This window comes from Colobus angolensis, unplaced genomic scaffold (genome assembly GCF_000951035.1).
Source record: "Colobus angolensis palliatus isolate OR3802 unplaced genomic scaffold, Cang.pa_1.0 Scaffold4, whole genome shotgun sequence".
NCBI classification, from domain to species: domain Eukaryota; kingdom Metazoa; phylum Chordata; class Mammalia; order Primates; family Cercopithecidae; genus Colobus; species Colobus angolensis.
Genome location: NW_012117376.1, coordinates 6723724 through 6748651, shown reverse-complemented (window position 1 = coordinate 6748651; position 24928 = coordinate 6723724). Strand labels below are relative to the sequence as shown.

General features: G+C 46.9%; 1 protein-coding gene across 1 annotated transcript in view; it reads right to left on the bottom strand.

The window, feature by feature from the left end:
- CSMD2 (CUB and Sushi multiple domains 2) overlaps positions 1-24928 on the bottom strand; it is a 621011-nt gene that overhangs the window by 261695 nt on the left and 334388 nt on the right. The window contains exons 11-12 of the mRNA XM_011955655.1: positions 11141-11244; positions 7209-7321 (exon numbers count right to left, since the gene is read on the bottom strand). Of these exons, the coding sequence (XP_011811045.1) occupies positions 7209-7321; positions 11141-11244 (217 nt within the window). The remainder of the gene's footprint in view (positions 1-7208; positions 7322-11140; positions 11245-24928) is intronic.

Sequence of the window (24928 nt, the reverse complement as noted above, 5' to 3'; positions counted from 1 at the left end):
CTTAGGAACATGTTAGTGATATTCTTGGCCAAAGTTGGAATGTTTGGGCCTTCCAGTTTATGCGGAAAAGACAAGAAGTAGAGGTGTACCGAAAATAACAGAACTCGAGAGGCTGAAAATAGCCATGTGCTTGGCATCTGACAAGAGGAAGGGCGGTGTCCTAGAGGGAGTGGCCAGTGATGCTGGTTGGCTGCCCTTGGCCTCCTTTGAAGTCTGCCTCCAACACCACCTCTTCCAGGGGCTCAGCAGTGCCCACCACTGGAGTGAAGTTCTGAAGAAAGGGATGTGGCACTGCCTGCAGAGAGCAAGTCTTGGCCCTCTTCTCCCCAACTTGCTCTCAGACTTTATTTTTACTGAGGTTTTAGCTTCAATCTTATCTGCATGTCACCCTTCTAAGCCCACCTGCTCCCTCTCTCAAGGATGTCTGACAAATTCCTTTTCATCCTTCAAGCAAGTCTCAGTTTCAGACATCACCTCCTCCAGGGAGACTCCCCTGATGCCCTTGAGCAAGATTCACTGCCCCTCCTTTGTATTTCCTTGTCTTCTAACACTTGTTCTATGCTACTGAAAATGGACTATGAATTAGGTGAAGGCAGAGATTGTCTTGCTGTCCTTGTAGCCTCAGTGTTCTAAACATTGTCTGCAACACATCATAGGGCCTTAGAAAATGTTGAACAAACAGATGAGCTCATTTCTAACATGAGTGCCCTGGACTGTTGGGCACCCCCTCTGCATAATCTCTACTGCCCTGCTTCTTCATGTCTTCAGGGTCCAGGTCTCAGCTTCTTCCTCCCCTGGGCCAGCCTCCCAGATTCAGCATTAAGCTGCCAGATTCCAGACTCCAGCATGGAAGCAAGGAGACTTCCAGATTGATGCTAAAACTTGTTAGCAAGTTGTATGTAATTTTATAATGTTTCTAGTAAGTGCTAATTGCCTGTTCCTTAAATATTTCTTGTTCTACTGGGAAGCAAAGAAATTGCAACTATGAATGCATTTCCCACAGCTGGTCGCCCCCATGGAGGGAGACTGGCTCAGAGTGCTCAGATATTGACAGATCAGGAGTCCCCTCCCCCACCCCAAGACCTGAGATGTGACAAGCAGAACTGGAGGAATTTCTGGGAAGCAAATGCCCCAAATTTCCCACCAGGCTAATACTTTCAACAAGGAAGAAAGGATGATATTGGAGTGCCACCTGCCTGCCCCTAAGGTTGTATCTCTCTGCTCAAACTGGGACAGAGTGAGTATTGATGATGATGATGCAGCCAGGTCTGCCTAAGGGATGGGTGAAAATGATGGATATGGGAGGTCTCTGCAATTGGATGCCTTATGCCATCCTATGGGAAACCTGCATCCCAGCTCCGCCACCCCCCCCACCCCACCCATTCCTGAGTTGAGATGTCTATCTTGCATGGAACTCCCCAAGAGTTGGAATAACAGGGGGCTAAAAAGGAGGAAGAGGTAATTCTGAAGCTTCGGGCAATGATGTAGGTTAGAAGAAGAGCTGTAGGCCTTGGGGAGCAGAGAAGCAGGTAAGCTTCCAACTGAGCATTTACTAAATGTCAGGCCCTATGCTGGGTGCTTCACTATACTGAGTCCTCATGAGACCCTGGAAAGATAACCATTCATCAGCCCCTCTTCACAGATTAGGAAATTCAGGCTCATTGATGAGGAGAGACTGCCACACAGGGAGTCAAAGGAAGATCCTGATTATAAGTTGGGTTTGCCCAACCACAAATCCTGCGGGACAATAGAGAATGCATGGGCTCTTGGCATCTGTGCACTAGGTCGGTGGTAAAGTGGACCAAAAGGGAATTGAGAGGGTGCTGGGGAGGGTACCTGATTGTGACTGAGTAGATCCTCATTACAATTTAATTCTACAAGCTTTTCTGAGCATGTGTTCTGTGCCAGACGCTGAATTAAGCCCTATAGGACTGGAGAGATTTTTGTCTTGAATGGATTCATAGAAACCAGAACTTGGTGGAATTATTATTATGGAGAACTTTGGATGTCATGTAGAAAATGTTATACTTTATCCTAAAATCAATGAGAAGTTGTCATATTTTTTTAACTAGGAGAGAATTGTGCCAGATTTGGATTCTGGGAAGATCACTGCTCCATGTGGCAGATGGGTAGATGGGAGCGAGAGGACTAGAGCCAGAGATGCTGGTTAGGAAGACTCTGCTGTTATTCAAGTGAGAGTGGATGAGGGAGGGACTCAACTCAGCAGTGAAAGAGAAGTGGGACGTGGAAAACTGACAGAATCTGGGAATGGAGTCAGAGGTGGGAAGAGGGAAAAGGAGGAGGCAGAGATGAGGCCTAGGGATGGGATGGATGGTGATGCTGTTCATGAAGATGGGGTACACAGGTGTAGGTCATGAGCATGGGGGCAGAGATGGCGAGCTTGGTTTTGGATGGTGTTACAGACTGAACTTGTGTGTTCCCCCAGCTCCCCCAAATTCCTGTATTGAGGCTCTTAATCCCTAGTGTGACTATATTTGAAGATGGGGCCTCTAAGGAAGTAATTAAGGTTAAATGGGGTCATAAGGACGGGGCCCCGATTTGAGAGGATAGATGCCTTTCTAAGAAGAAACACCACAAGGCTCATGCACTCTCTCTCTCTCTCTCTCTCTCTCTTTTTCTCTCTCCTGTGTGTGCATGCACACAGGAAAGCCCATGCAAGGCCATGGTGAGAAGGTGGCTGTCTGCAAGCTGGGAAGAAAGTCCTCATCAGAAACAAACCAAATTGGCAAAAGCCTTAACCTTGGACTTCTAGCCCCTAGAACTGGGAGGAAATTTGGTGCTGTTCTGCCTTCTCTAGACACATGACCTCCTATTCTTAAAACCGTACAACCGTTATCTTTACCCCAGGGGACATCGTGGTATGACAGTGTTCATGTAGGAAAGATGGGCTGGCCTCCCGTTATGCGGTGAACTGTGTCCCCCAAAAAGACTTGTTGAAATTCCGACTCTGGTACCTATAAATGTGATCTTATTTGAAAACAGAGTTGTTGCAAATGTAAACCACCCAGTCTTGACATTTTGCTGTCAGCAGACTATACAGGTGGGTAGGTTTGAGACGGCTGAGAGGGAAGCCTTATTAAAATGTGTAACAGGAAGACAGAAATGCAAGTAGAGAACAGATGTGGAAGTCACCAGAGTTTGGGTTGAGGCTGCAACCATGGAAGTACACATGATCGACTGCAGAAGGTTCTAGAATAAGAGGACTGAAGGCTGAGGACAGACTCTGAGGGGCAGTGGGGAGCCATGGAGGAGCTGTGAAGGAACAGCCAGAGAGGTAAAAGAAAACCAGGAGGTGGAGGTGAGAGGAGCCCAGGGAGCAGGATGGGCAAGGACAGCGAATCACATCGGGGTGCCGGGGACTCAACCCACCCACCTTTTTATAGTAGAGGGGGCTCCTCACCAGAAGGGTGTGAGAACGATGGGCTTCACCCCTCAAACAAAAAGTCAAAGGTGGAAGGGGCAAAAACAAAAAAAGTGGCCCCCCCAATTTAGCCCCTTGAGTTTCCACTGGGCCAGGTTCCAACACACTGTGAGGCCTCCAGGCTCTTGTGAGCCTGATTCTGCCTCCTGCCACTTCTGGCTCCACACTCTGTACTGAGGCCTTAGAGAGTCACCTCATTTCTCTGCCAGTCTGGGGAGGGAGAGCCCTAGGTGGGGAGTACTGGTATAAGGCAGGGACCTAAACCCAAGGAATTTCAGAGCACCTGGTGGCAGATCCAGGTGCCTGGCCTGGAGGACAGGAAATGTGGAAGGTTTGGCTGGAGAGAAACTTTGGTGACACCCCCAGGGGAAGGCAGTATCTCTATGCCAGACAATGTGCAAGGCGCTTTGAGATCTCATTTCACTCTCATAACAATGCTCTAAGATTGGCATTATTATTTCCATTGTATAAGTCACGGAACTGAGGCTCAGAGAGACCACAAGACTCAAGGTTACACAGCTGGGACCACACTGGGATTTACTAGGTCTGGTGCAATTTCAGAGTCTGTGCCATTTTCTAGAATCCACTGCCTCTATGCACAGAAACTGACATAGTCCCTGTGGGTTTGCTATGTCTCTAAACACCCAGACTCCCCTTCCTAATTTGTCACGGCTCCAAGGAGAAGTCCTGTTGACACCTAGTCTGTGACCAGCATTCACACAGCGTATGCTTTATACCACATCTAGGCTGCTAGCTATTATAATCACAGCACCCAGCAAAGTTTTGGTCACATAACAAAAGCTTAGCCAGTACTGGCTGAGAAAAATGGACAAATGAACTTGTGAACAAAATCTCCAACCTCTGGTGACATGGAATCCAGGTTCATGATACATGGTCTATTTGATTGGGGCAAGGCTTTGGCTTCTATAAAGATTTTATAAGGAATTGAAATTATGTAACCATGGGAGGCTTCTGGGGCAAGGGGAAAATCCATGGGCTTCTGAAGCCAGGGAGACATAGGCTCAAATCCCAGCTCTGCAACTTTCCACACTTCTGTGTGATCTCAGGCAGATTACTTCACCCCTCTGAGTCTCAGATTCCTCATCTATAAAACAGCAGCCATCGTATCCTTGTAAGCAATGAATGAGATTATCTACCCCAAGCTGAGGTCCCACATCTAAGCTCAATTATCTGGTGTCTGCTCAGGGCACGATAAAGCACAACTAACTTCCTGGGATAAATTCCAGCAGCTAATTTTTTTTAAGTCTTAAATCATGACTTGATATTTATTCCCATTTTACCTTTTCCTACTAATTTAGTCAATGACTCTACCCAACCCAGATCTTTCTGCACTCTGTTTGCTGACTGATATTGTCGTCCCTTTCAAGTTCACGCTGTTTACAGCTTATCCAAACCATTGGCAAAATATGGACAGATTAAGGGCATGTGGATGACATGGAATCGTTCCTCCCTGCTTTGGGGAACATTCACTGCTGAACATCCATAGAATTTCTGAAATGGGGGAAAACTTAGAAACTTTGCATCCATCTCCACTCCCCTTTTCAAAGTAGTGAGTGACAGGGCTTGGTCCTGAATCAAGGTCTCCTGATAGTTTTGTCTGGCGCTCCTCTCATAGCCCCACAGCTGCTGATGTATAATTTTATGCACCAGAACAGCCCACTCATTGAACTACCTGTGTATTGGCTCATTAGTCACTCACTAATTGCTTTGCAATTTGCAACATTTCTTATGTTCACATTTCTTAATCTAACCATCTTCACAGGACCCCTGTGACCCAGGTTGTATTATTATCTGTATTTCACAGATGAAGAAACAGATCTTGAGAAAGGTTCCATGATCTGCCATGGAGCTAGAAAGTGACAGAACCAGGATCTGCACTCAGAGTCTAAGTATTTTATGTCTGCTGTTCTGCCTTCCCTAGACACATAGCCTCCTATTCTTAAAAAATCTCAGTATAGCTGTCATCTTAACCCCAGGAGACATCATGGTATGACAGTGTTAGTGTAGGATGGGCTAGCCTCCTGTGATGGGGTGAGCTGTGTTCCCCAATAAGGCGTGCTGAAGTTCTGACTTCTGGTACTTATAAATGCGACCTTATTTGGAAACAGAGTTGCTGCAAATGTAATCAAGTTAAGATGAGACCATACTGGAGTAGGGAGGGCCCTTAGTCTAATATGTTGGTGTCCTTATAAGAAGAGGACAGAGAGACACACAGGAAGGTATGTGATGACAAAGGCAGAGATTGGAGTGATGCAGCTACAGCCAAGCAACAGCAAGGACGCACAGCCACCACCAGAAGCGAGGAAGAAGCAGGGGAGGATTCTACCCAGAGCAGGGGCATGGCCCTGCTGAGCCTTGATGTCAGACTTCCAGGCTCTGGACTGTGAGAGAATAAATGTCCATTGTGTGAAGTCAGCCAGCCCAAGAACACGAATACACCTCCTGTGTACCTGTACCCAGTTTGGAAACAGAGTACAGGTCCTGGAGCAGGAGGAACCTATGGTACACTGGGGGTATGGTGTGTGAGCCACACTGAAGGGACACCTTCTCCCCACTCCCTGGGCCCCTGTCTCTCTAGTAGCCACCTAGTCATTTTGAGGACTTTAGGCTCACTTTTGTGACAAAGCCCTTTCCCGAATCCCCTTTCAGACGTTCCTGAAAATATGTCTGCTCCCTTCTCTGTGCTCCCACTGGCACTGTCCAGGCAGCTCTTCTGCATGCCACTTCATTTGCTTTCCCCTCCATCTCACCACTAGAGCACAAGTCTCTTGAGGCAATGCCCAGACTTGATGTGTCTGTCCCTGTTGTGCTGGTCTAGTGTCTGGTACCTAAGAGGGGCTTAAGAGTAACCTGTGGATGGCTTCTTCTTCCATCTTTGTAGGGACTGGCATTAGCTGTTATCAGCCAAAGGGGGTTTGGAAGTGTTCAGAAGGATGATGTTGAGGGTATCTTCTGGGCCCCAGGTTTTGCAGTTCCCTTAATGCCTATTCTAAGCAAGAGATAAAGACTCTTGTCTGCATCTTTCTCAGGCCACCAACAGTGGTGTTTATCTGTTCCTAGCCCTATGCACAGAGTCACTCACTCATCACATGCTACCCTGCTTGGGAAGCTACTGTCCTCTCTAAAGATTTTAAAAATAAGTGACGCCTCTTAAAAGTCTCCATGAACCAGATATGAATTGGGGATGGAACTGAGGTGTGCATCTGATGCTGGGTGCCTAATATTTTAAGTGTTCTATCCCAGATCATCCTCAAAACAACCAGAAGGCCCTCAGAACAAAGAGAAGGCTGGGGCTCAGAGAAGTGGAATAACATGCCTAAGGGGGAGGAATCTAGTGCAGGGGAGAACCAGGATCCCAGGGCTGGGAGCTGTGGCTCACGCCTGTAATCCCAGCACTTTGGGAGGCTGAGGCAGGTGGGTCATTTGACGTTCGGAGTTCGAGATCAGCTTGGCCAACATGGTGAGCCCCCGTCTCTACTAAAAATGCAAAAATTAGCCGGGCATATTGGTGTGCACCTGTAGTCCCAGCTACTCGGGAGGCCGAGGCAGGAGAATCACTTGAACCTGGGAGGCAGAGGTTGCAGTGAGCTGAGATCGTGCCACAGCACTGCAGCCTGGGCAACAGAGTGAGACTCCGTCTCAAGAAAAAAAAAAACAAAAAAAACGAAAAATTCTGACTCCAAATCCAGACCCCAAGTCTCTGACTCCCAGGACACAGTTCATCTGGCTTGCCAAAAGCAGTTACCTTCATAAGAAGCCTTGAATCCCAGGGAGCTGCCACTGCCATCAGTCTGGAAGAGGAGCCACATTTGATGATTGGTGCTGACAATGAGATCCGGGACCGATGTACCTGTCAGGCTGGCAGGAGAGAGATATTTAGAGGTATGCTCTCCACCATGACACCCGAATAGAATGACTGCCTGACCGATGATATCTAAAGGACTATCCAGGATCCAGGCTCACTTGGGCAAATTCTGGGCCCCACTGCATTTCTGACATTGGAGCCCAGCAGCATGCTCTCCGTGTGCTGGGAAGACTCATCCTGTCTCTCCCTCGGCCATGGGTAGAATCTCATGGGTTGAATCTCAATTTTTACTCCCTAGCCCAGACCCTTGGGTTCACAAGGGAGATCTGTGTCCTTACTTGCTCAGGGGACAGGGATAGTTAGAGCCAAATCCAATCAAGGGGGTATCTACATTCTCGCAACTTTTGATCTTTTGTGTGACCTGTATTGCAGAAAAGACCTCCCCCACCCCCACTTCCTTGCTGTCTTTATGTGGGTTTCCCCTCACAGAAACCCATTTCCCCAGTTGGAACCCAAGTCATTCTTTCAATGAGCCATTTCCTTCCACTCAAGGATAAGGAACAAAGCTTAAAGTATAGTCATTATCTGAGGGCCACATTCTTTTTGAAGAAGAGGGTTTAAGCATGGGTGTGGGGGGAGGGAGGATTCAATTCAGAATCCCAACCCCAAGCACCTACCCATGTAAGATACTGTGCTTATCACTTTCCTACCCATTATCTCATTTAATGGCCCTGTTGCCAGGAAGGTAGGGGTTGTCAGCCCATAGTACAGATGAGAATACGGAAGTGTAGAATGGGCAGTGGCTTCCCCAAGGTCAACCTGATACAGTGGCAGAGCTGGGAGTCCCCTGTGCAGGTTGGGATTTCCAGAAGAAATCCAACCTCATTATTTTGTTGAGATCAGACAAATTACCAGCACAGATGGAGGCGGGGGTTGTGGAGTGGGCAACTGAACTAATGAGTCCTAATCTCTGCTTCACCCAGGGTCTCAGAGCTTGGGAGGCTGTCAAGTCGGCTGCAAAGAGGTCATCACACCATGGGGGATATGGAAGTGGAGCTGGGATAGAGCACCTGGGATCCAACAGCTTGGCCTGTGTGATGTCCCTGAGCCTGGGCTCTGACAAGCTGAGTAAGGATTGTGGCCAGGCCAGTGCTGGCTCCTGACTCTGGGGTGCTGATGAGCAAGGGAAAAGGCTGGGACCCCTGCTTTTCCTCTGACCCAATTACAACACCAGGCTCTGAGTCTGCCATTCATTTGCTGTGGGACCTTGGGCAAACAGTTGAGCCTCTCTGGGCTTTTTCACTTTATGTTAAATGAGGGGATTGTATGGTATGATCCTCAATAGCCTTTTCAAAAGCTCTGCTATTCCAAGGTTTTCTCTATGTCAAAGCACACTGGGATTGTGGAAGGAGGAGAGCTAGGATCCTAGTCTCTTGGGCACAAAGAGCTGAGGCACCATACAGGTCAGTAAACTAGGGCAAAAAATGAGTGACGGGGACGCACCAAGTGATGGGGAGAAGTGTGATGGTGAATTGCATGTGTTAACTTGACTAGGCCACAGGGTACCCAGATACTTGGTCAAACATTATTCTGGGTGTTTCTGTGAGAGTGCATTTGAATGAGATTAACATTGAAATCAACAGACTGAGTAAAGCAGATCGCCCTCTCCAAGGTGGATGGACCTCATCCAATCAGTTGAAGGGCCAAACAGAACAAAAAGATGGACCCTCCTCTGAATAAGAGAATTCCTCCTGTCCACTTGGCTTTAAACTGAGACATCAGCTTATTTCCAGCTTTTGAACTTGAACTGTAACATCAGCTCTTCCTGGATCTTGAACCTACTGGCATTTGGACTGCGACTACATTATTGACTATCCTGGGTCTCTAGCTTCTTAACTCACCTGGAAGATCTTGGAATCTGTCAGTCTCCCAAAATCACATGAGACAATTCCTTACAACAAATTATGTCTGCCCATCTAATTGCTATTTGTCAGTCTGTCTATCTGTCTATCTATCTATCTATCTATCTATCTATCTATCTATCTATCTATCTATCATCTATCATCTACTTATCATCTGTGTTCATCTATCTATCATCTATGAATCAATCATCTATCATCTATTTTCTATCTATCATAATCTATCATCTGTCTATCATCTATCAATCATCTACTTATCATCTATCTGTATATCATCTATCATCTATCAATCAATCGATCAATCAATCATCTATCATCTATTTTCTACCTATCTATCTATCATAATCTATCTATCTATCTATCTATCTATCTATCTATCTATCTATCTATCTATCTATCTATCTATCTATCTATCTCTATCTCCTATTGTTCTGTTTCTCTGGAGAACCCTCACTAACACAGTGTATTAGGCATGTGGCAGAATGCCCTGTGGGCTCACGTTCCATTCCTTTGTCTGGAGAAATCCCAGGTCCCAGCCACGTCACCTGATTCACTGGGTACCATCGGATAAGATGAGTCATGTAACTGTATAGCATCATCTCCACGTAGGTGCAGGGAAGTTGCGAGAAACACCCAGAAAAGAACAGCCTCTGGTCAAGCCAGCTGTTACTAAATGGCCATTTCTCATGCAGCATTAGAACCGGAAAGAGATATCCTGGAGCTAGCCTTGTTGGGAGGGAGTGTGGCATGGGACATTGTCCTTGGCTGAAATCAAAAGAATGAACTTGAGTGCTGGTTCTGCTATCAACCTTCTCTGAAACCTTTGGGCCTCAGTCTCCCCATCTGTTAAACAAGAATAATAACACCAGGGCTTAAGTGAGATAATTGATGCAAAAGTTTCCATCCCAGAGCCTGGGAGCATGGTAGGTGTTTAATGTTGGTGACCCTCCCTTCCTGGAAGGGAGATGGATGTGGTCAGGCCTGTTTGTCTCTGAAGCTAAGCCACATGCTCTGAACAGAAGCATTTCCTGACTTTTTTTTTTTCTTTTTTTAGACAGGATCTCACTCTGTCACCCAGCTAGAGTATAATGCAATGCTCTCAGCTCACTGCAGCCTCAACCTCCCAGGCTTAAGCTATCCTCCTGCCTCAGCCTCCTGAGTAGCTGGGACTACAGGCGTGCACCATCACATCCAGCTAATTTTTGTATTTTTTGTAGAGATGGGTTTTCACCATGTTGCCTAGGCTGATTTCGACCTCCTGAGCTCAAGCAATCTGTTCACCTTGGCCTCCCAAAGTGCTAGGATTACATCAGTGCACCACCACGCTTGGCCTTTTTCCTGGTTTTCAAGTCAGGCTATTGGTGGTGGGCAAAAGAGAAGCTAAATGGTCCCCAAGAGCACAGGCTCAACATAGTGGAATCCCATAATAGCTTGATATTCTCCTCTCCCTTGTCTGTAATACGTCATACTGGTCTTTATCGGCTCAGGAAGTGTGGCCACTATGTCTATATGGTCCTGATTCTCTGAAACCATTCATTTCCCAGAGAGTTCTGAGCACACAGAAAGATTAGCAACTCATTTCCATTATCTCTGTCTGAGGTCAGGCTGTCGCGGCTGGATGTGGCCTGGAGTAAAAACTGTCAGGGTGGCAGAATCAGGGTCTGCATGGAAGCAGCCAGCCAGTGGAAGGCTCCAGGTTCATCCACAAAACCTCCATCTCCCAAGACTGCTCATTCTGTTCACATTTCATATGAATTCAGTGAGAAGGTGCCCAGTGCTCTTTTCCCCTTGGTCAGAATAGAGAGAGGTGGAGGGATTATTGCTGAAACTAGGAACACTGCAGTATACTGTCTTTGCTGTAGCATGGTCTAGGGACCAGGCAGGACTCCACAAACCCCACCCCACCAACCCCAGCCACCACTCCACTTTCCAAACACGCCCCACTGCACTTACATGTAGAGAACTGTCTTCTGGTCCCCATCCTGACCACCATCCCCGACCGTCAGGGTGTCATAGCCCCTCTCCAAATCAAACTCCTCAAAGGCAAGCTTGATCACCTGGGGAGGGAGCACAGGGTTAGGAGCGGGTAGGGGTTGCGAGGAAGGCTCCCAAAGCCTTGAGGGGAGGAAGGATTTTCTGTGTTATGTCCCAATGCTCAGAGTCACTGGTGACACCATCCTACACAAACTGACCATTTCTGTGCCACTTGAATGAGTGAACTATTCTCTCTAGGCCATACGGTCTCCAGGGCCCCCTGATGTTTCTGAAGATGTTCATGGCACATCTGGCCAATTCCGGTGGCTGTCACAGCAACTGGCACATCTGGCCAACAGCGAGATGATTAGACTCTTTCTTCACGCCTTAATGCATAGAAATCCCCACTGGCTTGTTGGCAATTTTTCAGGCCACATGTGGAATCTCAGCTCTCTTGCCCCCAGGGACCTGCAGAAGTTTCTCTCATCTTCTCCTCTGCCTGCTTTTCTCCATCCTTTTCGTTTGTTGATTTGTTGAATAAATGAATGTTCTCAGAAAGAGATTTCAACGAGATTCCTCCCTCTTGTTTTAATCCTGCCTTCCACAAATATTTACTAAGCACTCACCATATGCCAGGCTGGGCAGTGGGTTTCCACAGTGAGCATGACATGGTCCCTGCCCTTGGTAAGAAGGGGAGATAGAAATGCAAACTGATAACCACGGCACTGGGGTGCGGTGGATGCTACAGGCAGCTGGGGGAGCGAAGAGGACCTATGGCTCACCCAGCTGGAGTCAGGGGCAGGCAATACTGGACATGGGGGTGTCTGAGGAAATTCTGAAGGCTACTGATGACCCTGTCAGGCCAAAGGGGGATGCTTGGAAAGGGAGGGAGGAGATGCTCTGGGAAGGAGTCAGGTGCACAGGGCCTGAGTTATGGCAGAGATGGAACATTCCAGAACAAATTATTCAGTGTCTGTTGCTAGCAGATCTACAAACTGAACATACCTGCTAGCTGCCTGGCTCTGGGGGATAATGTGACCGGGCCTTCAGTGCAAGGAGGTGACTTGGGAAGGTCTAGAATTTGAAAAGTTTCCCTGGAGCTTGGTTCAAAAAGTCTCATACATCTACCCTCCAAAATTAGAATTTATCCCAGGGGAGGAGCATTAGAGTTTTAAATAGTGGGTGACAGGGACACATAGGTGTTTGAGAAAATGTCATTGTGGCAGTATGTGTGGAACTGATTGGCAGGAGTGAGGCTGGTGGTGAGGATGGTTGCAGGCTTTTGTGGTAGTGCAGGTGAACGATGGAAGAGTAGCAGTGTGGACGGAGAAGAGGGCAGTTCCTCGTGATATTTAGGGCTTTGCGACAGGATGCATGTGGCGCTGAGGGGAGGGAAAGATCTAGGATAAGTTGCAGGTTTCTGGCTTGTGCAATTGGATGGGTGGAGGATGGTGCCATTCATAAGGACAGGACACACACAGGCACCCACTCCTGATGTCTAATTTGTATCTCTTTTTGTCTGTTTCAGTCTGGTTTCAATCTGATGATGATCTTCATTCCCCCAACAGGGAGACTGAAGTTGCTTCTCTGCTTTCTGTTCTACAACTCAAGGAGTATATAATTTCCGTGGATATTTTTTCCTAGTTGTGGCTGACACCTTCTGCAGGTTTCCTCCATCCAAACCAAACAGTCCAGCACCCACGTCCTGCCAGGGACCCTGCAAAGCGTTACTGCAAGGTGCTGTCTCAGGTATCCCAGAGGCAAATTGACACTGCCCTCATTCATAAGCCTGGGTAGTGTCTATGCAGGGCCCCTCTGAAGTGGCCTGAGAGTCACAGAAAGATGCATCTCTGGATAATAGTATCTGAGCATATCAGTGGGTCTACAGATAGACACAGAAGAGGAAGGAAGTGATTGCTTTTGACTAGGAGAAAGGTTAAAGGCAGCTTCCTGGAGGAAATGAAACCCAGGCTGAGTTTGGAAGATGAACTGGAATTCAACCAACGGATATGGAAGGTAAAGCAACCCAGGCAGAGGGAAGGGCAGGGGCGTGGAATAGGGTGGCTTGTCCAGAGAGGTCTAACTACTGTGTAGCTGTTTAAGTGCGGGGGGAGGTAGAGCGTGGCAATATGAGAGAAATAGGAGGAGTCAGATTATGAGAGGCTGCCAGTAATGCTAAGAATTTTGGGCTTTGTCCTAAAGTCAACGGGGAGTTATGGAAGGGTTGATAGCAAAGGCATGATATGAGATTTTCGATCTAGGAACAGGAGCATTGAGGGAGAGTTGAAAGCCAGGAGCGCAATTCGTAGCAAGGTCTAGGTGAGGTGGGATGTGATCCCGTAGCAAGGTCTAGGTGAGGTGGGATGTGGACCTGTAGCAAGGTCTAGGTGAGGCGGGATGTGAGCTCATAGCAAGGTCTAGGTGAGGTGGGATGTGGACCTGTAGCAAGGTCTAGGTGAGGTGGGATGTGGACCTGTAGCAAGGTCTAGGTGAGGTGGGATATGAGCCCATAGCAAGGTCTAGTTGAGGTGGGATGTGAGCCTGTAGGAAGTTCTAGGTGAGATGGGATGTGAGCCTGCAGCAAGCAGCATTTGGAGCGAGTTAGTAAAGAGGAGATGAGATTTGGCAATAATGAGTGGGGATTACTTGCCCTTTCTGGGTTTCCTATCCAGAATGTTCCCTGTTGGCTAATGGCATCATCACGGGATCATTTGCTCAGGCTGGGATCTCCTACCCATCTCTCACACTCCACACTCCTGCTTTACAGAACGTTTTTTGGAGTCTCATTTCCTAGCATGAAACACAAGGAGGGCATCTCTGCACCTGCTGCCTGCTGACTGCCCTCCACTGCACAGCCTGTGTGGCCACTTGAGGTCCTGGGCATTCACACCAGGGCAACCTATTCATGACCCTGACTTACGCAGGCTCTTCCAGCTCCCTGTCACTGCCCTAGCATATTTCTCCTCATCCGTGAGCCTGACTTGTCTCAGTTCTCTCTGAATAACCTTGACAAGGGGAGTAGCCCCTGCTCAGCCCCTTCCTCTCATCTGTTTTAGCACTTACCTGCTGGACTGTGATGGGTCTGTTCACTTATTTCTCCACTACACCATGAACTCCTGGAGGGCAGGGGTCAGGCCTCACTGCCTCTGTACCAGTTTCTGTCGGTGGGCCAGGCCCATGCCAGGGGCTGACAAAATGTTGACTGGGAGAACATTTTCCAAACCTTTCCCACTTCTCTAGCATGGATGGATTGCTAGGCTTTCAGATCCGTCACAGTTATTACCTTCTAGAACAAAGGTTGGCAAACTTTTTCTGTAAAGGGCCAGATAGTAAATATTTCCCCCTTTGTGTGTCATGTGATCTGTGTCACAGATATTCAGCTCTGTTGATATAGCATGAACATAGCCATACACGACATGTACATGAATGGGTGTGGCTGTGTTCCAATAAAACTTTATTTACAAAAAAAAGCAAAGAGCTGTATTTGGCCTGTAGGCTGTAATCTGCTGATCCCTGGTCTAGGAGATTCTTCAAGACAATCATAGTCTTTGATCATCTTCTCTTATGAGATTTCATCACTCCAAGAGCTGATACCTACAATATGCTCAATTCTGTTCTGAACACTTTACACATATCGTCTCATGAGAAACGCAGTACTATTGCAGGAAGTCAGGGACCCCGAATGGAGGGACTGGCTGGAGCCGCAGCAGAGGAACATAAATTGTAAGTATTTCATTTTAATATGGACATATATCAGTACTCAAATAATATTTTTATAATTTGTTACACCTGTCTTTACTTCAATCTCTGAACGTAAATTGTGAAGATTTCATTTTAATATGGACATTTATCAGTTCCCCAAATTAGTACTTTTATAATTTCTTATGCCTGTCTTTACTTTAATCTCTTAATCCTGTTATCTTTGTAACCTGAGAATGTATGTCACCTCAGGACCACTATTGTGTTAAATGTACAAATTGATTGTAAAACGTGTGTTTGAACAATATGAAATCAGTGCACCTTGAAAAAGAACAGAGTAACAGTGATTTTCAGGGAACAAGGGAAGACAACCATAAGATCTGACTGCCTGCAGGGTCGGGCAGAATACAGCCACATATTTCTTCTCGCAGAGAGCCTATAAATGAACATGCAAGTAGGGAAGATATCGCTAAATTATTTTCCTAACAAGGAATATTAATAATTAAGACCCTGGGAAAGGAATGCATTCCTTGGGGGAGGTCTATAAATGGCTGCTCTGGGAGTGCCTGTTTTATGCAGTTGAGATAAGGACTGAAATATGCCCTGGTCTCCTGCAGTACCCTCAGGCTTATTAGGGTGGGGAAAAAAACCCGCCCTGGTCTCCTGCAGTACCCTCAGGCTTATTAGGGTGGGGAAAAAAACCCCACCCTGGTAAATTTGAGGTCAGACCAGTTATCTGTTCTCGACCCTGTTTTCTGTTGTTTAAGATGTTTATCAAGACAATACGTGCACCACTGAACATAGACCCTTATCAGTAGTTCTGAATTTGCCCTTGTCTTGTTTCCTCAGAAGCAGGTGATCTTTGTTCTCCTTTTTGCCCTTTGAAGCATGTGATCTTGTGACCTACTCCCTGTTCTTGCATCCCGTCGCCTTTTGAAATCCTTAATAAAACTTGCTGGCTTTAAGGTTCAGGTGGGCATCATGCTCCTACCGATATGTGATGTCACCCCCAGAGGCCCAGCTGTAAAATTCCTCTCTTTGTACTCTTTCTCTTTATTTCTCAGCTGGCTGACACTTATGGAAAATGGAAAGAACCTATGCTGAAATATTGGGGGCAGGTTCCCCCAATACAGCACAATAGCTACTTTGAGTACCTCCATTTCACAAATGGGACAGGCTAAGCACAGAATTTAGGCAATTTTCCTGGGGTCACACAGGTAAGTGGAAGAGCCGGGACTCCCACCAGGCAGTCAGAGGCCAGGCTCTTTGTCACTCTGCTCTACCGCCTCATGGTGTTCCAACAAGGTCACAGGCCCACAAGGTAGGAAGCATGACTTAAGCCTCTGTTTTCTCTCAAACTTTCCTGGAGTTCTTTTTTCTGGGTCCCAGCAGGGGGTCAGGAAACAGCTGCCGCATATAAAACACCACAAGGCAGGTAGTGTCTTCTGCTGGAGGAAGGGCCTGGGCTCTGCAGGGACTGAGGGGACTGGCTGCATATTCTCACCATATCAGCCCCTTCCAGCCAGCCCTGGGGCAGAGAACACTGCTCACTCAGCCACCTCCAAAAAGGGAGTGTATGATTATTAGGCCTATAATGGGAAAATATTGCTTTGAAGGCCAGAACCCAGAGCTATAAAATGATTCACATCACTGGTTAGAGCTGCCATTGACGTGAACCACATTTCAGAGTGCCGACCCTGATGCAGGAGCTAATTACACAAGAAGACTGTTCAACATACACAATGCTGCAGTTTCGGGACGAGCCTCTAGTGCACAATGTACTAGCACTCTCTTTTTTTCTTTTCTTTTTTTCCTTTTCTGCTTTGGCTTTTGTTTAAAGACAGGCTCCTATAATGACTCATTAACTAACATGCAGATCAATCAAGCTCACAAAACACCTTTCGGAGGCAGGAGAAATGGCAGCACATGAAATAGGCATGATCACAGAGGCACATTTGTATACAGCTCAGACACCCAATTTAAACCCATTAGATAAATGAATAAACAAACCCATCATCTAGGACATAATTACTGAGCACCTGCCATGTGCCAAGCCCAGAGCTAGCTGCTTCCCATAAGTTATCTTGCTTGCCTGAAAATTTAGAGCAGAATCTAAATGCTGAGGATGTGGTGCCAGTGGTGAGTGCTGGAGGAGTGCAAAGAGGAGTGAGACGGAAGGGGGTCCATGGAGGAGGTGGGTCTGGGCCTGGCGGGATGGAGAAGGGTGTGTGTGGGCTCAGCCCAGGCTACACTGTGAGCAGTGAAGGGCCAAGGAGGGTGGGACAGGAAGAAGAGCCTGGCTGAGTCTGCAGGTGATTTTACCTGTAGCCAGAGCAGGCAGTCTGGACTTCATGGTCAAGTTGATGGCAAGCTATAATTCAGTGTGAAGGGAGGACTAGAGGCAGAGAGACCAGGGGGAGGCTGACGCAGGGTCCAAGAGCATGAGGAGAAATTAGGGGGTGTCACAGCCACTTTGTCCTGAGAATCATGGGTGATGGAGTGGGACCCTGGAGGACACCCACTGGAGGCCCTGGAGAACATTCTCCCCTTGCCACATGCTGTCCAGGATCAGCCAAAAGACAGGACTCCGGGTGCTGCCAGCCTGTGCCCAATGCCTGCACAAGGCTGCAGAGGATATGCCAGCTCAGGGGAGTTTTGTGGGAAGCTAGAGTCCTGGGAGATGTAGACTGAGGCTGTTTTGTTTAAGGACTGTTTTGCTACAACACTCTCCTAACTGGGCTGTCTGTCTCTGCTGCCCATCCTTCACTCTGTACCGAATACTCTTAGCGCCTCCCTATCTCCTACGGCAGGGGTTGGAAAACTAGCTCTCAGACCAAATCTGTCCTATAGCCTACTTTTATATGGCCCTTAGAGTTAAGAATGATTTTTTTTTACCCTTTCAATGAGCAAAAAAACAAAACCTACAACACAGAAGAATATGCAACAGAGACCTTACATGGACTTTAAAGCCTAAAATATTTATTGTCTAGCTCTTTCCAGAAAAAGTTTGCTGACGGCTTCCCTAGAGCGACGGTTTTCAAACTGGGCTCCCAGGTATCCCAGAGTTCCATAAAGGTACTCCAAGGCCAACCTGCAAGAATGGAAGAGGAGCCAGAGGAGGGAAGCCTCTACTTAAACCAAAACAGTTCCATTTTGATCTAGTTCCTATTTTGGGATGCTGTGAACAACATGGATAGTGGGTTACTTAATGTCCCTTCCTCCATTTATTTCTCCCTAACAGAACCCCAACTGTATAGGGAGTATGGCAATGTATCTAGCCAATCTCAGAGCTAAAGGTGGCTATGTGACAGAGCTCTGGGCAATGAAACATGGGTTGAGGAGTCCTCAGACCATTTCCTCATCCTTCTCCTTGCTTTTCCTAGAATACAGATGTGAGGACAGAGAGGGAGCAGCCTTCTCGTGATCATGAGGATGAGAGCCATATGGAAAACAGCAGAGGGAAAACTACAAGGAGCATGAGACCCAGAGGGAACCACCAAGCCAGCCCTGGACTTTCTGCCTCTGGACCTTCGATATGTGGAGAAAATAAACGGTGTGTTGTTTAAGCTTCTGCAGATGAATTTTCTGCACCTCCCAGTCAATAACAACCTAATGGCTATAGGTTCTGAAGACAGGTGTTCGTCACCACAGAAGAGTTTGCCAGTTCCTGAAACTGCAGGATAGAGTTCAGCATCTTGGAAACTGTAGACTTTGCAAGGCCTGCCCCTGCCACTTCCTGGTTAGCTAGAGGCCCTGCCATAATGCTGTGCTCCAGTCTTACCTCCCATATTCCTCCTCAGAGCATTCCTTTAAGCTCCTGAGGCTGACCTTGGCCCACCCCGCCTCAGTTTACAATGTTGCTGCCAGTGTAACTATTAGTTCCATGAAAGGAAGGGAACTCACTTTTCCTGGGCACTGCTTGAACCATGATTCCTTCCAGGGCCTTGCTGAGGCCCTAGGGAAGAGCTAGAGAATTAGCTCCTGGGGTGAGGAGGAGGGGAGGCCAGTGGGAAGGCTGAAGACCTGAGCCCCCAGGAGTTCAAGAACAGAGGCCTCCATCAGGGACTGAGAAGGGTCAGAGGTTCTGGAACTTTGGTCACTACCTGAGGTTTCATTTTGGTGGTTCGAGAGCAGTAAGTCCTTTTACTCATTCACTGACTCATTCACTCATTGATTGACTGATTCATTTATTCACTGATTCATTCAACAGTTACACACTTGCCAAGTGCTGGGCTTTGTAGGGGCATTAGCAGGCAAGATAACATGGCCACTGCCTGTAGAGACCTCAAAGTTTCTAGAAAGCTTCACAGCAGACCCTGAGTACACAGACTACAATACAGTGTGATGAGGGCTCAAACCATGGAAGCTTGGATGGGAGGCAGGAGGGGTACAAAATCCTGGCTAGCAAAGGGGCAGGGTTTGTCTTCAGCAACAGAGAAGGTGCGTGGGGATACCACACGGCCACAGCCAGATCTGGGGGAGGGGAAATGCCAGCACATGATGTGAAGTGGAGGAGGCAGCTGTAAAAGGGAAAGGAATGAGGCTTTGGACTTGAGGAGGTTATTAAATGGTCCCCCAGACGTGAGGAGGGGTTGTGGAAGCACACAGAAAACCTCTGATCGCAGGCGTCTTGCACGGGGCCTGGCACAGAGAGGGTGTGAGTAAATGTTTGCTGAATGAATAAGTGAGTGAACAAATGGGCCAATGAGTATGTCCCTGACATTTGCACTAGCTGCTGATCACCTGCCTGGAGAATTATTTCTCAGTTCTTCAGGTCTACAAAGGGAAGAGTGACAGTGATAATCCCCAAGGACTGAATAATCAAAACGCTGTTATCTTTGGCTTTGAAGTTCATGAAATGAGCTTTCCTTTCCCTCTTCCTTCCCTGCTCCCTCCCTCTCCCTCCCATCCTCATCCTCTATCTCTCTCCTCTTTCGCTTTTCATTCTTTTCTAGCAAAGGTGGATTAACTTTCCTGATCAAATCAAGTGAGGTTCACGTGCAAATTGGATCACATGTTTTGTGTTCATACCAAGAAGCTGCAAAAGAAAGACAGATGTGTGTAGGTAGGGGGCATCGAGGCGGGTCTGGGTTTCAGTCCTGTCTACGTCTTTGTTTTTCCACGAGGCTGAGCTGAAGGGTCCTAACAAGAGGAGGCCCTGGAGGATGAAGGCCTGAATCTCAAGCCCAATATGGGTGGAACCATCCCAGAGCAGCTCCTCCTCCAACGATCACTCATATGTTCAAACATCACTGAGCTGCTTCTCTGTGCCCAGCACTGTGCTAACTGTGGAAGAAGTAAACAAAGTGCTATTCCTGCTTTCGGGGTGCTCAGGAGCTATGGGGGAAATAGATTCTAAATGCAAGAAAACAAAAAGTGCTGTAGGAACAGGAAGGAGCAACACGTGATGAAGTTAGGAAGGCTTCTCAGAAGAGGGGTTGTTTGGACTGTGTCTCAAAGGAGGACAGGAATTTGCCTGGAGGAGAAGGGAAGGCACACTGGAACCAGATGTGCCCAGACAGGTCTTAAAGGGCCAGGCATGTCTTTGAACCTGAGTTCAGTGCGGCTGAAGCTGGAGTTGCCCAAAGGGAGAGATGGGGTGGGGAGGCCACTGTGTGCTTTGCTAGGAGAAGGAGTTGCATTGTTGACAGAAGTTTAGCTGGTCAGAACCACCAGGATGCTCTTTAAAAGTAAGTTTTGGTACCTACCCTAGACTCACTGACTCAGATCCTTGGGGAAAAGAGCTTGGGAATCTGTGGTTTTAAAGTGTCTCCAAGGCATTTCTGATGAAATTTGGGAAAAATTATTGTAGGTAGATGTTAATTAATGTTAGATTAATATTATAAGGACTGAGATAACCCAAATGCCCAAGGCAACGTTACCATTGCCCAAGACATCCCAGTCGAAGGGAGGGCATGGAGACTGCATGTGGAGCAGACCTGCATCACTTGCTCTGAGCCTTCTTTCCTCTGTTCCTTGAATCTATGAAGTTTCCAGGAGGATGGACTGGGGTGTCTTTATTTGTCTTACTCCTAGTTTATTGAGTACAGACATATCCTTAACTTGTCTCTCCAATAAGACTGTAAGTTCTGTTCCCACAGTGCAGAGGTGCACAGTCCATAGATGCTCAGTTAATGTTGGTGTCCTGATGTAGGTTCTTGGCCATTCCTACACCACAGCATCCCTGCTTCTCTCTTTGGGCCTTCCCATTGCCCTTGGAGGGCCCCAGTCCCTGGGACATTCCTAGCTCCTTGCCACGCCCAGGTAGCAGAAGTCCTACAAGGAGATGGAATTATAGGAAGGATCCTCCTGTGCAGGTGCCAGGGATGCATCATAATCATTCCATGACTACAAGGAGACCAGGGGGACACATGTCCCTCTTACAGTCCCACAAGCAAACCTTTCAGCCCCTTCTCACAACAGCATCTTTCTCCTCCTGCTCCTTGTAAAGGGAGCCCTGCATTCTTAATCCCATGGCCCTCTCACTCCAGAATCTCCTTTCTGTCACCATCCCTCTTCTCCTATACCTTCACTCTCTCCCTCTTTGCTTATTTTTTCCTAAGCCTACGAACATACTCCATTTCCAATATTTTAAACACATGCCCCAAAGTAACTCCAAACTTTCTCTCTATCCTATGTCCCTCACAGACTACTGCCCATCCTGGCCTCCACAGCCTCACCTCCCATCCCTTTGCTTCCCACCCCACTGCTGTCTGCTGCTGCCCCTAGAGCTTCACAGCAAAGTCTTCTTCCAAGGCCAAAGCCAATGTCTCCTTCTAGCACTTTTCCAGCAAGACATTTGTCATTGTTGCCATGATCAGACATGCCCTAGTTGGAAACTCTTCCTGTGTTTGCATCCCGATTCTCCTCCCGCCTCTCAGACTGCTCCTTCTCTGTTCTTTCACTGGATTTTGCTCTTTCTCCTGTCACGATGGTATTCTCAGCTCCAATCTGAATTTTCTTATTCTCTTCAGTCTTTCCAAGAAATGTCATCCATTTCTTAGGCTTCTATTCTCACCACGTGCTGAGATAACACCCAAACCTCTCTCTTAAGCCCAGATTTATCCAGAGTTTCCAGCCAGTATATCCAAATGACACTGAATGAACCACAGACATTCTAAATGCACTGTTTCCCTCCTGACCTCTGCAAAGCATCTTCCTCCATTTATATTTCCTTTTTAACTCTCCCACTGGACCAAGTCAGAAAGCACTAAGTCATCATTCATCTGTTCACGGAATAAATATAGACTGAGTACCTACTATGTGCCTGGAACTGTGTTGGTCACTTGGGATACAATATTGAATAAGACCTCTCTTCCTCCCTCAGCTCGCACATCCAATCAGCTACCAAGTCCCACTCTATCTCCTAAATCTCTCTCATCTGTTTTCCCCTCCACATTTCCAAAGCCTTGATGGATGCCCCCATTTTTCCTACTTGGGTAACTGCTTCATCCTCCTAACTGGTCTTGCTCCTTCCAGTATCCACCTCTAAACTTCTCCATTGCTGCTACAGTAATTTTCCAAAAACTCAGATCTTCCTGCTATTGCTTTAATGCAGGAGATAGAATGACCCTCATCCTTCCAGGCTCATTCCATTGAGGTCAAATCCAGCTCCTTTCATCTACTCTGAGACCTTGTTCCATCCAGCAGCACAGCCCAGCTATGTAAGTGCATGGGCTTTGGATCTAGAAAGACGAGGTTTAAATCCCAGTTCTGCCACTTACTGGCTCTGTACTGCAGCTGTTTCCTAACCTTTAACCTTTCCATGATTCAGTTTCCTTATCTATTGAATAGTTCTATTAAAATCAAATTCATTGTCCTATTAAGAGAATGAAATAAAATAATTCATATAGAGAGCTTAGCTTAGTGCTTGTCATGGGACAGGCATACAATAGGAGCTATTATTGTTGTTAACAACAGCCTAACACTGCTAGCCTTAGCAATCTGTGTTTTGAGATAAAACCCAAACTTCTGGGCCAAGCATGTGGGCTCACCATGATCTGAATTCTGCTTACCTTTCTGTCCTTACCTGCATCCAGGCAAGTTGAATTACTTCTAAGGTGCTGTTCCAAACCTCAGTGCCTTTGCACATGTGTCCTCCCTGAGATTCTGACTTCCAAGCCTTCAAGACCCTGCTGACATGTCATTTCCTTTGTGAAAACTTCCCTTATCTCCCAGTTAGCAGTTCTTCCTTGAGTTTTCCCATAGGTCTCTGGACACGTCTCCATCAGCACTTATCTGCACTCTAGTTTTTATTTTTATTTTTATTTATAGACTTGTTCTTCACTCTTATACGCACATTCCTCAAGGGCAGAGGCCATATCTACAGTCAATGAATGAATGAATGCTCGTCTCATAAGACATACTGTGAGCTTAGAGACTGTGCTTTTTGCTGAAGGAGACATCTGAAGGTGAGTGGATAGGCAGTCCTTGGACACGCCTGCATCTCACCTGTAGGCCAGTTCCACGAACAGGGTTAGGAACACAGAATCCATTGTCCTTGCTGTTTCCCAGAAGACAGCTTCTATTCCTCAGTCCTAGACTTTGAGTTTCCACACTTAGACCCTCCTTGTTCTCCTTGTTGCATTGTATGTTCCCTGGTTCTCCTCCCACGTGGATCAGGATAGGGTTCCCTTCAGCCTTTCTGGACTCCCTCAGCACTACCTGAAGCCCACCAAGGCCCTACACAGATATTGTGAACACCGCTCTGCACACTCTAAGGGGGTGCTCTGCAGAGGTGCTATCTTTAGAAACCCAGGCTGGTGGGATCTCTTGCAAGGAATGTAGGGGAGTGACAATATGGAGGTCACCAGTCTCCACACACTGACCAAGGCTAGGCCTTCTGGGGGTGAATCTAATTGTTTCTTAGAAAATTCTCAGATGTCACTTAGACTTCCCCTGACACCTCACTTTCAGGTTCAAAAGATACTGGAGACAAGGATTGCAACAGTGCCCAAGAAAGAGCCCTCTAGTCAACAACATAATATGATTTCATGGTATTAAGCCCTTCTGGTCTAGCCTCCACCCTCACCCCATGTGGCTGAAGTGTCCTTTCCCATTAACTAGGTACATCATGAAATAATTTAATTAAATGTGAATTTTTCTTCGTAAAATGTTGTGCAGAGGAAATCTGCTTCCAGTGTTCCCAGCACTATGGCTCCAGACACCTGGACCAAATAATTTTAAAGTGTTGGGTAAAATTTTAAAAGGACAAAAAAAAAAAAAGGCAGCTTTTTCCAAGTTGGTGTTAAGGATTGAATTATAATATATCCCCCTGAATTCATATATTGAATCCCCAATGTCAATATATTTGAAAATGGGGCTTTTAGGGAGGTAATTAAGGTTAAATAAGGTCATAAGGGTGGGGCTGTAATCCAATGGTAGTGGTGTCCTACTACCACCAGGAGGAGAAGCCATCGAAGAGCACCCTCTTGGCGTGTGCACAGAGGAAAAGCCACATGAGGACACAGTGAGAAAGTGGCCATCTACGAGCTAGGATGAGAGCACTCACCAGAAACCGAATTTAGTCGCACGTTGATCATGGACTTCTAGCCTCCAGAATGGTGAGAAAACAAATGTCCGTGGTCTAGGCTATCTAGTTGGCAGTATTTTGTTACAGTAGTCTGAGTAGACTACACTAGCATAATAAGGAATACTCAACACAATGAATGTAGGGACCCAAAATGTGATTCAGAACATGAAGCTGGCTTTGGTCTTGAGTACCTTTTAAAAATTTCGTCGATATAGTTTCAGTTTTCAGCAACTCATAGAAAAGAGGGAACAGGAGACAAAATTCAGGGCCCAGTATGATGGCGACTGTAATATGACACTTCTGATAGAGCAGGGCTAGTTAAATGTGCACCCATAGTGTGAGGGTGAATTAGAAATGAGCCTATCTTCCTCCTCACCTGTCACTACCACCCTCCAGGTGGATCTAGAGGCTGACTGTTTATCTTAGACCTTGATGCTGAGTAGACAAGAAACAATATTTCCACTGAGAATTCATAACCATAAGTCAGTTTTCACATGGGTTTGCAGCCTTCATACTACTTGGGTGGTTTGAAACCT